The sequence below is a fragment of the Echeneis naucrates genome, chromosome 5, assembly GCF_900963305.1.
Source record: "Echeneis naucrates chromosome 5, fEcheNa1.1, whole genome shotgun sequence".
Lineage (NCBI taxonomy): Eukaryota > Metazoa > Chordata > Actinopteri > Carangiformes > Echeneidae > Echeneis > Echeneis naucrates.
In genome coordinates this window covers 17,902,449-17,916,131 of record NC_042515.1, presented here as the reverse complement: position 1 = coordinate 17,916,131, position 13,683 = coordinate 17,902,449, and the positions used below count along the sequence as shown (strand labels likewise).

The following is a 13,683-nucleotide window of genomic DNA, read 5'->3' as shown; positions in this document are numbered from 1 at the left end:
ACATGGTGACAGCCCATACGCTACATGCACTTTACTGAATGCAAAAGAGAGCAAGGGTTGTGAGACGTATTCATTTTGGTTCAAGTTTCAAAGAGAAGTTTGTGTGTCTGTGAGTATGTTTGTGTATGTGTTTGTGTCTGTGTAAGCTCAAAAGATATGCTTGGAATAGAGTCGAAGATAATTGTCCTTTTCCTCTAAAAATCATTTAGCCTGATTCTCTTAAAGCCTGCTACTTAGATGTGGCTTTTTGCATTTTCAGATAATATTTACACCATATGTGTATTCTCACACATTTATCTTTTAGCAATATATTGTGTGTCAGCATATAGGTAATCAGAGATAGGAATGCCTGCAGTTTTGGGAGCTGCCAGATTTGCGATTCTTCCCAAGCAGAGCAATGTTTCAAACTCCAGCTAAAATCTACAAAAAATTACAGCTCAACATAGTCAGTAGCCGTTCTATATACATACACACATATATAAAATATGTGCATATAAATACATATATTCGTTTGTGATTAATATCTATTTATCCATATATACTGTATATATGAATACATTTGCTTGAATGCTTGTTATACATATATATGTACTGCAAATATAAACAAGTTCATATATTTCAAACGTTTCTGATGTTATTCTATCTATGAGGTTAGGATGTCAAGTTAAAAAAGATAAGGCTGTGATACGGAGCAGCCCCTCCCATGCACTCGCCATCCCTCCCACAAAATCAGAAGAGAAAAAAATAAACATTTTGAGTAATTGTAAACTAGCGAAGTGAGAGACCCCATTTGGTCATCTGAAATAGTTTTGCCTGTATTCAAAAAGCATATCAGCAATATATATGTATATATACATGTGTTGTATATATTCGAAATGTACACTTCTTTTAAGTGCAACTCCTCAACCAGTTAACACTGACTGAAAGAGATGCAGTGGTCCGAGTATGTTAGAGCTACAAGTCCTCAGCAATAAAAATGTTTGGTCTTTTGGTCCCTAAAACAACTAAGGAATGACAGGTAAGACTCCCTGGAGACCGTTGCTATGGCTCTCCTTGGCAACGGTTTCCCCTGGAAACGGACAGGCACTCCGAGCTAAAGATGGCCATCCCAAATCGAAGCCAATTTGTGTCCTGAAAATATCACATTCCCTACTTACGTTCTGTCTCTGGGAATTTGTCCCTTCTTGTTTCAAGCCTTATAAATTGGTCTTCAAAAGTCAATTGCCCCAAACTCAAACCATCTTACAGAAAGATCTCCTACGGCAATCCTCTATTCAGTTTGTAAAAAGTTTGTTTTGTTCATGTTGGACTTTTGACATCCATATTCCCTTAGGAGTTCAGTGGGGTTGGTCATTGTAAGTAGATTTGATACAGTTTCCTCTACCTTTTTTTTCCCCCTTTGTTCAAGTCAAAGTTTTTTGTGGTCCAGAAAAGGTAGCTGTCATTCAAGCAGGGTTTTGTGGGAAAAGAGGTGTGTATATGTGTGCAGAAGAAAAAAGTCCTGGGGCCAACCAGGCTGGTACAAATTCTCTCTGAGTTCCAAAGATTTAGTACATCCAAAAGGAGGTGTCCTTGACTTGGTCATCGCTCTCCCTCTCTCCTCTGTATCTGAAGCAGCCTCAGTGGTCCAGATGTTGAGTTTGCACTCAGTGGCGCGTAGCAAGTAGTCAACATATGATTCAGCTCAAGAAAACCTGGAGAGCACAGAAGAATTAGGAAGCGTTAGAGGAATGAAAATGAAAATGTGAAGTGCTTCATCTCATGAACATCTTCAGGCTGTAAGTCCCACAACTGAAGGACTACAAACACTTTTCGCCATCATCAGCGACAGGGCTCCAGTGGAAATGTGTCAGTTTTCAACATTTGGTGCAAACATTCAAGATGCCTACAAGATAAATTGTAACAACTGCCCCCCCACCCCCGACTATCATCCACAAACACAACTCAGAAGTTTCACTTATTTAATAAGATATCTGAACAACTAGATGGAAAACTACGAAATCTTCCATGGCGTTTCTTTAAGTGTCATTTTTGCTTTCAAATGAAATGTCAAAAAAATCTATTGGATTGAATTCACTTTGAACCTGTAATTTGATACTGGTAGTTGTTTTGTCATGGAGCTGTATTATACAACAATCATTTTCTCAAATTTATCATTAATACCTTTGGACCTGTGATTATCCAAACAGACAGTGAGTCCTTTTGGGCTTAAAGGGTTTTACTACAAAAGAGACAAAAATCTGAATTAGATTTCGGAGAACGAAACTGTTGATGTGGACAATACTTGTTTTTGAATTTGTTTTGCATTTACTAAGTTGCCATAATATGATCCCTTAGGTGTCCTACTTTACAGGTGAGACTCACTATAAGCAGACCTGCAGGACATGTGTCTCTCTGAAACATCTCAGCCAATAAGCTCCGATCTGGATATACAAACATTTCCCATTTTGCAGAGAACATTTTTTTTAGAACTTCCAATGTGATAAAAGAATTTAGTTCAGTTTTTGAATGTAAATGAAACACTTCATTTCTGTTTTTGAAACAATGAATTGTTTTTACCTGAGACACAATTTAACCCCACATTACTATCAAATTGGAATGAAATAATAGTAAAACTGAATGCCAGTGGAGAAGATTGTTCATCAGCTGCAGTCGAACACTGTCAATCTCAGGCAAACAAGACAAGAAAATCAAAACGATGTATTTTCTGACATAGTGCTAAAAATGTTTTAATATGTCAAAAAGGTGCTGCATGTTTTTAACACATTCATAGCAGACTGAACCATTCCTCCTGCAGTGATTTGCCTCAGGACACTGTTTGGTATGGTTCAGTTAGTTTGTGTGTAGGTGATAAGTTGCCCTTGAATGAAGTCATCAGTGCTGAATGAATGACACAGCCTAAACTCTCCATCACACAGATGAAGGGAGGAGACAAAGAGGAACGGCACAATTACCCGCCTGAGGGGTAATAAATGCCTCTCCCTTGGAAGCAATTCCTTCCCTGTGCAACACACTGAACCACTTACAAATTATCTTTTACCTACAGGCTAACATACAGGGTCACTCACTGTAAAGCTGTTCTACAAATAGAGGAGGCCACGTGTACGTAAATGTAAGTATATCATTGTTTTTTGAACCTACTCTTAAAACTGACACTAAAGCAGAAACACAGTTGGGTGTGGGGTTGATCCTCTTAGCATGTAATATTGCATCTTTTTTTTTATTATTATTTTTTATAGCATTTCTCACTTATGCACATGTTGCTTGGATTGACAGAACTGGTACCAGTTAGCAGTACACAAAATCTTACATAAAGATGGGCCATAGTCACATGGGTGAAATTTGCATTCATAAATGTGTGCTTGAACTATCGGCAGAGGGGTAAAACTTCAAAATTCATCACTGTTGCTGATGATCAACTGGTTACTATGCAGCTGTAAATGTTTTATGACATTTATAAAAGGTTACTGAAACCACATCAGCCTGCGCCATGAGTGAGCTTGCCATTTGAGCAGTTATCAATGTAATATTGTATTTGTTGTTGAGCATGCACTTGTTCAGTTAATCACCTATCAAACTGAAGCGACAACAAACATATTTCCACACGAGTTGAGCTCAAGGTCTGACCTGTCTTTCCTGGTGTGCGTCGGCTGCCCCGGCCACCAGGATGGTGGTGGCTGGCTGGGGCGGGGGGCTAGTAGGGACGGTTGGCATCCTTTGGCCTCTTCAGCTGCACCTTGAGCCTCTTCATGCCGATCTGGAAGCCGTTCATTGACTGGATGGCAGCCTGGGCACTACCTGGGTTGTCAAAGCTCACAAATCCTGGGGGAAAGGCCATAAAAGAGCAAGAAAGAGGAATAAGTTTCTATGAAGACGCATGGTAAGACTGTGGCTATAATATGATAGATGGCGGGAATGAGATTCAGTAAGATGAAGCAGTCTTTTGCGTCTACTTACGTTATGATAAAACTTTACAATGAGAGACATTTTTCATTTTTACATAATAAACATCAAATGCACTTCTGGTTGCAAGCATTAATATAACAAATACAGCTTATACATATCTTTAAGAACAACGATATGACAACAACAAGGATCACAATAAAAGCAAAGCCACATGCAACCATTACAACATGGACTTGGAAATGGGATATAAGACATTGTGTGTCATTTTTGGGTTTGGGTTTTAAATTTCCACTCGGAAGCAGCAAAAGCATCAAATCACAAATTAAAACCTGCATCTCAAAATTGCAACATGAATAATACCACATTAATGTTGTGTTGTATTAATGAGAAAAAGGGGCCGCACCTGACAAACTCTCCATTAAATATTCTCCACATTCCATTTATAATTTGCCACATAATTATATGTTTGGCTAAATTGTGCTGTCAGTGGGACAAAGTGAGACACGAGCTCTTTATCTCCCTAATCATTAGTATGCATTACTCTAGCTTACAGTAAGTTATAGAAAAAAGATAGAGAAAAAGGAGTCAGAATGTAAAAAACAGTGCAAAAATTACTTTGAAACATTAATTTCTCCTCATCATGATCAGCACTATAACAATTATGGTGCAACCTTCCTCTAAAATTATGTTTTTCATTATCAACACACACTCAATTTTCCATAATGACAAAGCACAAAAAGAATTTTTGAAAATGTTTTTGGGTCTGAGATACGGTCTCAGCTTCCTCCCCTTCTCTTTGTCATCAGGTGAGATGTTTTAAGGGCACACACCTGTCAATATAAGTCCTGATAGCTGACAATGCTCATCAGAGCAAAAACCAAATCATGAGCTGGAAGGAACTGCCTGTAGAGCTCGGATAAAAGATTGTGTTGAGGCACAGCTCTGCTGCTTTGCAGACTCCCATATTTTTTCAGTGGAAGGAACAAGCAGGATTCTTCCATTCAGGGTCTTGGTGAGAGAGGACCTGCATGAAGGTGGGAAAAACTTCTGAAAGAACAGTCGGCACCGCAGCACTTCACCGCTCTGGCTTTATGAACAAGGGCCCAGATGAAGGTTTCTCCTCAGTGAAGCACGCTCCAAAGCACTGGACTGTGAGGACCATCATCTTCTGGTCTGATAAAACCAAGATCTAACTTTTTTTGTCTCTCATCAAAGTGTCACGTCTGGAGGAGACCATTCATCACCTGCAGTGATGCTTCCAGCAGTGAAGCACAGTGGTGGCAGCATTATCGTGATGAGGTGTCTTTACGCAGCGGGGACTGGGAGATGGGGCAGGATTGAGGGAAGGTTCAAAAAGGGCAAAATACAGAGATATTCTGGGTGAAAGCCTGGTACAAACTCTGCAAATGCTCACCTTCCAAAAGGACTAAGCACTAAATTAGTTTCGGGACAATGCTGTGGACGTCCTTCGGTGGCCCAGCCACAGCCCTCGCTTGAACCCAGTCAAACAACTCTCAACTGAAATCTGAAACTGCAACAGCCTGCCACCAAAGTGTGACCTTCAACAGTCCCCATCTGGCAGCTTGTGAGAATTAGTCAAAATAAAACAAATATCTAAATTGAGGTATACGAATCTTGTGGTAATATCCTCAAGAAGACAGGAGACCGTAATCACTGTCAGACCTGCTTCAACCGCTTACTGAAGAAAGAGTCTGAATACTTCTTCTTGTGTTATGTTTCAGTTTCTCTATCATAATGAATTTGCAAAAATTATTTTTTCGGTTTGTCATTATTCAGTGTAGCTTAATGAGGGAAAATGAATTTAAATGATTTTAGCACAAGGCTGCAACATAATAAAATGTGAAAAAAAAATCAATACTTTCTGAATTCACTGTATATCACTGAAATATTTATTTAAAAAAAATATCCTGAGCTTCAAAAGGAAACGGCTTTAATAGTTTATAGACAAATCCAGACACACTCATTCTCCAGTCTTTCTTTTTAATAACCAGCTTTTGCAACCAGCACTTTTTTTCTTTTTTTTTAAGGGAGGGGTGTTGAGACGTTAGGAAGGGGGATGTTGACTGCAGTAAAGAAGGTGATTAGTAAAAAAGAATAATAAGAATAAATAACCAATAATCTTTTGGTTTTGTTCATTTTTACCCACCAAAGCATTTACTTTGGTTTGTCGCCCGATCCACAAACACTTTGGAGGAGATGACATTACCGAAAGGCAGGAACATCTGCATCAGTTCTCCATCCCCAAACTCCTGAGGGAGGTGGTAGATGAACAGGTTGCAACCCTCTGGTCCTGCACACAGAAACAGAGCAAGAGAGACAGAGAGAATAAAAGATAAAGGGCAAAGGTCAGAGAAAAAGAGACAAGGAGAAAAGAAACATAAAAGGTTGGTCATGGCAGAAAGAGAAAGATAAATGCAAAATCGTGAAATGTTGAGGGCAGAGAGTGAGGGAAAAAAAACTGACTTCAAGTAATTGGAAAAAATGTGATGTTACACACCTCCATGCTCATCTGGACCCAGAGACATTTCAACATTTGACTGAGTGCTACTAGATTGAAAATTAATCTGCATACATTTATTTTTTAAGTCAGCTTTCCAAACAAAGATGAATTTTGTCAGCGCTTCAGTTGTGAGATTTTCTGCTTCTCGTTTTCTGATATGACAGTGAATGAAATATTGAAGTTTTGGATGGTTGGTTGGACAAAACAAGACATTTGAAAAAGTCACACTGGGCTTTAGCGAAGTGTGATGGATTGCTTTCACTATTTCTTTATGAAGGAGGGACCTTTTCTGGCAATTTTGCAATTCAAGCCTCAAGATCTGCAGCATGATATAATTTCCTCTCTTATATCACTCATCAAATGAAACACCACACACAATCCATGCATGAGTACATAACAACACTGTCTGACTCACAAAAGCATCTGCAATTTGTTAGAAGTTCTGGAGAATTATTATTTAAATAATATAAGTAACATTAAATATCATTAAGACATTCTTTGTACACCGATTTCCATGTTTGTGTTGTGAAAATCTTCTTACACAATAGTAACTATACTATACCATACTATAACCCATTTGAAATCACATTTAGTGTCAGATTAGCAACTGGGAAAAAAACCCCCAAAACAAAACAGAAAAGTTCTGAGCACTTTTTGTCAACAGGCAGTCATTAGCAGTAACTTTGTTTCAGCTTTAATGGAAAACTCAGGTTTAGCATTAACAGCTTTCAGGTATCACTAATCAAATGACTAAATGCCTAAATGGTAACTCCTGGGATGCAACAGCTGTTAAATGATTTTACATGATTTAGTTTATCTTCCACAAGAGGGCAGTAAGGTCCTGAGCATGGGTGTCCTGAGCTTGGGGGGTCAGTGAGTTCATAAGTTGGTTTACAGCTCAGTTTGAAATGCTCAGTGTTAGTGAAGTTAGTCACCCTACAGCCACCCAGGATATCCACTATATCATCACTAGAATAACCTCTAAATATTATGCTTTCCTTTATTTACTGGTCTGTTTTTGTTCCTTATGAAAAATAAGACTTCAGGCAGTTTAGTCTTGTCTTACAATTGTAGACTGATACAATATTTTTTGTGTTACTATACTGAATAGTTTGCTCGTGATAGATCTCTCTGGCAAGAGGTGAGTCATGCCTGAAAATATAGTAAGGACTGTGAATTGCCTGGATATTTTTAAATGGGCCTGTTTATTCCATGACTACATGAAAAATGAATAGAGAAGAAGTAAGTGTTTGTAGCATACATGAATATTTAGAAGAGAATTGTGTGTTTGTGTGTGTGTTACCTTCTCGTTGCTGCTGAGGGATGATGGGTGGAGGGTGGGGAAAGGCTTGGCTGATCTGGCCGTATGCAGCGGGGTAGGCTGCTGAGACACACACACAGACACACAGTGCATATCAGATAACACTCATGACTACACACACACACACACACACTCAGATACATACAAACAATGTGATATATGCAGGGCCACAGCAGGCAATCGATCAGATAAAAGACAATAGAGTCTACATGTTATACGTAGACACACACACACACACACACACACACACAAAGCCACACACTGAACATAGCAGAGAGAATAAATTGATGTAGTGAGACTGAAACACTTAATGTTAAATGGTAAAAATTCTAATTCAAACAAAGACAAATCTCTATCTACCCCCTTTCATTTCTCTCTCTCTCAAACACACACACACACACACAGATCAGTGCTGCTGTGAGAGTGACAGACAGACCTGCATACTGCTGGACTCCAGTGTAAGCCTGCTGGAGAGGATCAGCTGCAGTGGGACTTTGAGCTGCTCCAATAGCAACAAAGAGAGGAGGAGGAAGAGGAGAAGAAGAAGGATGAGGAGGAAGAGGAGGTGGGGTTTACGAGGGTGGAGAGAGATGTGGCGATGGAAGACGAGGGAAAATGTAGATGCAGAGGGGGTACGGAGGAGGGAGAGAGTGATATATCAAAGGTTAGAGACGATGGACAGAACAGAGAAGAGAAGAGAAGTAGAGAGGTTAGAGAGTCAAACAGCCACGTTTCAGCTCACTTCGCTTTTAGTTTGTGAGGAACTCAATCTCCCTCTCGTCTGTGCACCTCTTTTTATTAATGCTCCTCCCAAAGCATTTCAGAAGTAGCCAAAAAGTAAAAACCACAGTTGGAACAAAAAAACAAAACAAAACAACAATGATAAAAAAAGCTATTTTCATAAACATATAACTACTAAACACAAATCCTATCAAGAAGAAACATATTTATTTCCCTGGCGATCTATACTGATGGTTAATATGAAAAACAAGACGAGAACGATACACACTCACAACACTGGGTGCACCTGTTTCCATCACTTCACATGTAGGAGATAAAGTAAATTATTTAAACATGAAAGGTGAAAATTTCCCCCTGTAGCCTAAACACACTGGTTAACTGCCACAGATGCTGCGCCGAACTTTATAACTGCCCATCTGTACACAGAGTACATGCACGTTTATTACACCACTGAGATAAACACACACACGCACACAACCAAAAAACCCCACTGTCACCAGAAACCAAATAGATACTGAACACACCGTGGACCAACAGCAACACTGAAAAAAACAAGAAAGAAAAAACAGTTTGGAAAGCCAAGAAAGGAGAAGGATGGGCTCAAATTAAGCGTCTGTGAAATTTTAGAGTTTGCAAAGTTATGTTCAGAAATGATTCTGAAGGCAACAACTGTAGATCATTCTTGCCTAACCTGTGAACAAGAGTTTGTGAATGTGTTCAAAGAAGTGGGGATTTGTTCCCATAAGTGAGTAAAATATATATAAATAAGTAATGGGAAAAAAAGTATTGCTTTCCAAAAATGGCTTGAAAAGAAAAATCTTAGATCATGTCTTTCATAGTGTCTGTCCAGGAGCATCTTAATTTTAGATTTAAAAAAATTAAGGAGTCATTGTCATTGCTGTCTGCAGGTATTCCTTCTAATTCTATATATCACTGACAATCTTTAGCAGAAATGAAAAGCCACCTGTGTACAATGGGGTGAAAAAAGTCAGCAAGACACTGGTTGCTTGCAGCGCACAGTTAAAACTGAAGGTGACTCAGATATGAACTTTTTTTTTTAATCAGCTCAGATCTTCCCACATCTGGACTTTTGGCAGCTGGACAGTAAAGTCAACCTGAAACTATAAAAGTGAGGGTGGCATTGCCAATCCCCTGTGGATATTACACCTTTGTGTGTAGAAAAGCTTTGAAGTTGTAGAACCAAATTTGGGGGCAAATTATGTCAAAGGTGAGGTTAGACAAAGACAGAAAGAAAAACTAATAGCCTTGGTCATCATCAGACGATGCCTTCAAAGCAGAGATCTGTGTGAGGAAATCTGCACTCACAGGACTTTTGGATGTAAAATCAGGGTGAAAATTTGGACTTGAAAGTTTAATGGGCATGTGTAACTTTAATGTCACACTACCAGAGCGTGTGGAGTTTGGCACAGTTTTCTGCTTTGAACCCAGACGTGTTTCTTCCACAACTAAAAATCTTTTCCACCCATTCACAAACTCAAATTTTACACAGACAGAACCACAGGCTTTGAAAAGATTTCTTAACATTATCTCATAAGCTCAAAAAATAAAGACCCCCATTTGAGCCCATAGATAAGCGGGATGAGAAGTTGGGGGAGGGGGGGGACAGTAGAAGGGGGGGAGGTAGGGAGGAGGGGGGAGCGCTACCTTCAGAGAGAGAGGAGAGGAAGCAGCCACCCTGAACCCCAAAACAACTTCGCGGAGCCACGCCCAAGCCGTTTTTCTCCGAGTCCTCCCTAAAAACCACCTCCTGCAACACTGGGGAGACAAGAGTGTAAAAAAAAAAAAAAAGGGAGAGATTTTTCTTCCACCTCTTCACAAACAGAACCAATGAGGTACCAGCCACGGCTCATGACACAAGCGCATACTTAGGCTCCAGGAGCCCATAAGCACCTTTGCCAAACACTCATCTCCTTGACATGCTCACTGACTGCGGGCTATGTTCGTCTGGCCTCAGCTTCCTGAACATGCTCTTAGGCCATTCACCCCTGTCAGCCAGCAGCATGCACACTGTCTTGTTACTATCAATGTGTGTGTCCGTCTGGATTTAAGCTTCATTTTCACAAAATCACTGTTTTATAGAAAGAAGCGGCAAATTAAGAGTCATTTCTATCCTTGAAAAAATATTTTCTGTTTGCATACGTGCCCCCTGAATTTCTCAGACTTACCGGGGTAATGGTGTATCCCATTGGTGAAGACAGCCTCGGCAGGGGGCTGTCCATTTGCCTGGGGGGGTGGCATGCCCGTAAAACCATTTACACTTATGGGGGAGGGGATGCTGGTCACTGTCGGGGCACTGATGCCCGGAGGAGTACTGCCACCTGCAGCCGTGGGGCAGACGGAGAAAGAGAGAAACAGTAAGCTTTCCACTGTTCCACTTTTTCTCAGACATTATGGAGAATTTTTACTATGACTGGCCACCTAGTAATTCTTGGAAATGTCAGAGGGGCCGGTCCAGTGGTCCAATGAAGACACTAAATGTCAGGGCTGATTTCTTGTCCCTGTATGGCCCTTACTTTGTCACAACAGCTATTAGATGCAAATCTTAGACACACTGTATGGGAATAGCGAGTACTGCGTAGCCCTGATTATTGGTATCAATTATATTTTCGTCTCAGGTGATTGGATGCCATGCCTCATTGCATTTTGTTCATTTGTACCACTTCGATGCATCTACAGTATAGACATTTTCTGTGTAGATTCTGTGTTGAATGTCATCTGCTTTTTCTCCCTCGTACTGTATTTTTCCGCTGTAATGCTGTGGGAGCTTTTTGGCTTTTTATTCCATTTCATGTAATAGGATGCAATGTTTTATTTGAAATAATTTGGATGTTACGGAAAAAAAAAGTAACATTTCATTTTTAATTCAACATTGTTAGTGTTAAGGCTCGGCGAGCCCTGACCTGCTAGTTAACTAAGCTATAGTTGTCCTTTTTCAAAAAAAAAAAAAAAAAAAAAAAAAAAGGAAAACACGAGTGAGCTGTGATGGACAGTTGTACATGTTATTCAAAAAGAAGCAATTTCGTTGGATTTTGACATAGAAAGTGAAAAAAAAAATGGGGTTGATTGAGCTTTGCTGACTTTATAAAATGCAACAGCCTCACAGATGATAACATTAGCTTAGCACTCAGTGAGACAACAAAGGCACAGTAATAACATCATTTACTGGAGCTGACTTTTTAAAAAAAATCTCTGCTGCTTCCTTTTAGATAAATTCAGTGATTAAAAAAAATGCCAGTGATGGCAGTGCTACTGGCAGCCAACTGAGAGTGAGCTTGGATTTTTTTTTATCATTTTTGTATGAAAACAAAATAAATGTGAACTAATGGCTGAATTGGAGGTAGATGTAACTGTACATGGACAATGGAACAGATGACCTTCTCAGGCCACACAGAGATACATAAAACTCCAGTACGGTCTTTTAATCTCTGCTCTTTCACCAGTGTTACCTGACGTAGGGGTCAGCGGTGCTCCTGGGAGGCCATTGATGGTCGCCATGTGTTGCATCTGGGCAGCAGCAAAGGCTGCCATTGGACTGAGGTAGCCTCCCTGGCCTACAGATGCCATTAATGCTGCCTGCTGCTGCACCTGCACAGTGGAGGAGAGGGGGTTGTAAGGAGGGCGGAGAAAAATGAAAGGAAAGAAGAAAGAGATTTAGAGGTTGCTGAGTTAACAAAGAAGATAAAAAAAAGAAAGGAGATGGGTACCAAAGGGAAAATGAGGCCCAGCATAGAAACAGGAAATAGAGACTATTATATAGAAAGCACATATTGAATCCTATGAAATACGTTTGTTGTAGTTTTTGTTTTTTTTTTTAACCAATATTAGAACAGCCATTTACGTCATATCCCAGAGAGACGCAAGAGTCCAAATTGGAGGAAATTCATCTTCTTTTTTCTTTTTTTTTTTTTTTTTTGCTCTTCCAGATTCATGAGTGAGTTCAGCTTGAGCATTTACTCTCTGTGGTTCACTGAATGAATAAATGTAGATAAAACAGATGCTTTGCAGGGCGTCTTGCCTGAGCGTAGGCTCCGTAGGCTCCAAACTGCAGGGCCATAGGGTTGAAGATGCCCATCTGACCAGCCATCTGCTGCATGCGGCGGATGGTGCGCTCCTTATCCGTGTCGGCGAACTTTACCACCAGACTGGATGAGGCACCCTGTGCACCCATCCATCCACCCACCCACCACGCACACACACACGCACACACACACACATAAACATCAGGCAATACATGTTAGTGTGTACTGACAGACACATGACGGCTGCTCGTACCTACATTTGCACATACTGTACATGCACACATCCTCTCCCATGTGAGGTGTGCCAAAGAAATGAGCTCGAGCTCATTGCTCTGAAATAGTCAGGAGGGGTCATACGCAAAGGACAAATTTCCTCGCTGGGATTAATAACGTATAACTTAACTTTACTTTAAGATGGTAATTAAGCGCTAGGTGACTCATCTCTGTATGTGACTCATTCTCTCACATACATCTACATGGTCACACATTTGTGGTGTACTCACAGGCATTGTCTGGCTGCCGTGTAGTGCACTGATGGCTGCCTGAGCTTCAGCATGAGAGGAGTATTTTACAAATGCACAGCCTAGAAAGAAAAAGAGAGCGACAGAGTGTGTGTGTGTGTGAGAGACAGAAAGAGGGGAGAAAATGAGGAAGGGGAAAAAAGAGACAGTGAGGACAAAAGAGAAAGAAAAAAACCTTTGCTGCAAAGTTTAGCATCCACAATCACAGCAAAACATTGCCAATAACAAGGCGAAAAGTAAAAAGTTCCCAGTTTTTTGTTTGTTTGTTTTTTGTTTTTGTTTTTTTTTTTCTCCATCCTGGGTAAGATTCCTACAGCATTACAGCAACAAACACTGAGTAAACAAAGCCCCTCTCTGCCAGGCAGGGTTGCATCAGCGTTGATCGACACTCAATGCAGAGACTAAACATGCTTCTCTGACACCATTAACAACTTTGGGATCCTCTGATGGGGCCTAAAATGCCACAGCATTTTGGTGTCGCTTACTATTGACAAGCCCTGTTGATGAATTTGAATGATCAAGTTGCCAGTAATTATTGAGCTGAAGCCCACTTAGCCGAGTAAGCCGGCTGATGAGGCCTTGTTAATGGAGCTTCACGGAGGAATCAGAATGATCAAGCCCACTGTAATCATT

At 40.3% G+C, this 13,683-nt stretch overlaps 1 protein-coding gene across 1 annotated transcript in view; it reads right to left on the bottom strand.

Moving 5' to 3' along the window:
• Nucleotides 1–1,571: 1,571 nt before the first annotated feature.
• Nucleotides 1,572–13,683, bottom strand: part of celf4 (CUGBP, Elav-like family member 4) — a 77,601-nt gene continuing 65,489 nt past the window's right edge. Inside the window, exons 5-14 of the mRNA XM_029502933.1 lie at nucleotides 13,033–13,112; nucleotides 12,526–12,666; nucleotides 11,957–12,095; nucleotides 10,676–10,828; nucleotides 10,155–10,265; nucleotides 8,185–8,247; nucleotides 7,731–7,808; nucleotides 6,074–6,217; nucleotides 3,628–3,822; nucleotides 1,572–1,694 (exon numbers count right to left, since the gene is read on the bottom strand). Of these exons, the coding sequence (XP_029358793.1) occupies nucleotides 3,695–3,822; nucleotides 6,074–6,217; nucleotides 7,731–7,808; nucleotides 8,185–8,247; nucleotides 10,155–10,265; nucleotides 10,676–10,828; nucleotides 11,957–12,095; nucleotides 12,526–12,666; nucleotides 13,033–13,112 (1,037 nt within the window). The 3' untranslated portion in view covers nucleotides 1,572–1,694; nucleotides 3,628–3,694. The remainder of the gene's footprint in view (nucleotides 1,695–3,627; nucleotides 3,823–6,073; nucleotides 6,218–7,730; nucleotides 7,809–8,184; nucleotides 8,248–10,154; nucleotides 10,266–10,675; nucleotides 10,829–11,956; nucleotides 12,096–12,525; nucleotides 12,667–13,032; nucleotides 13,113–13,683) is intronic.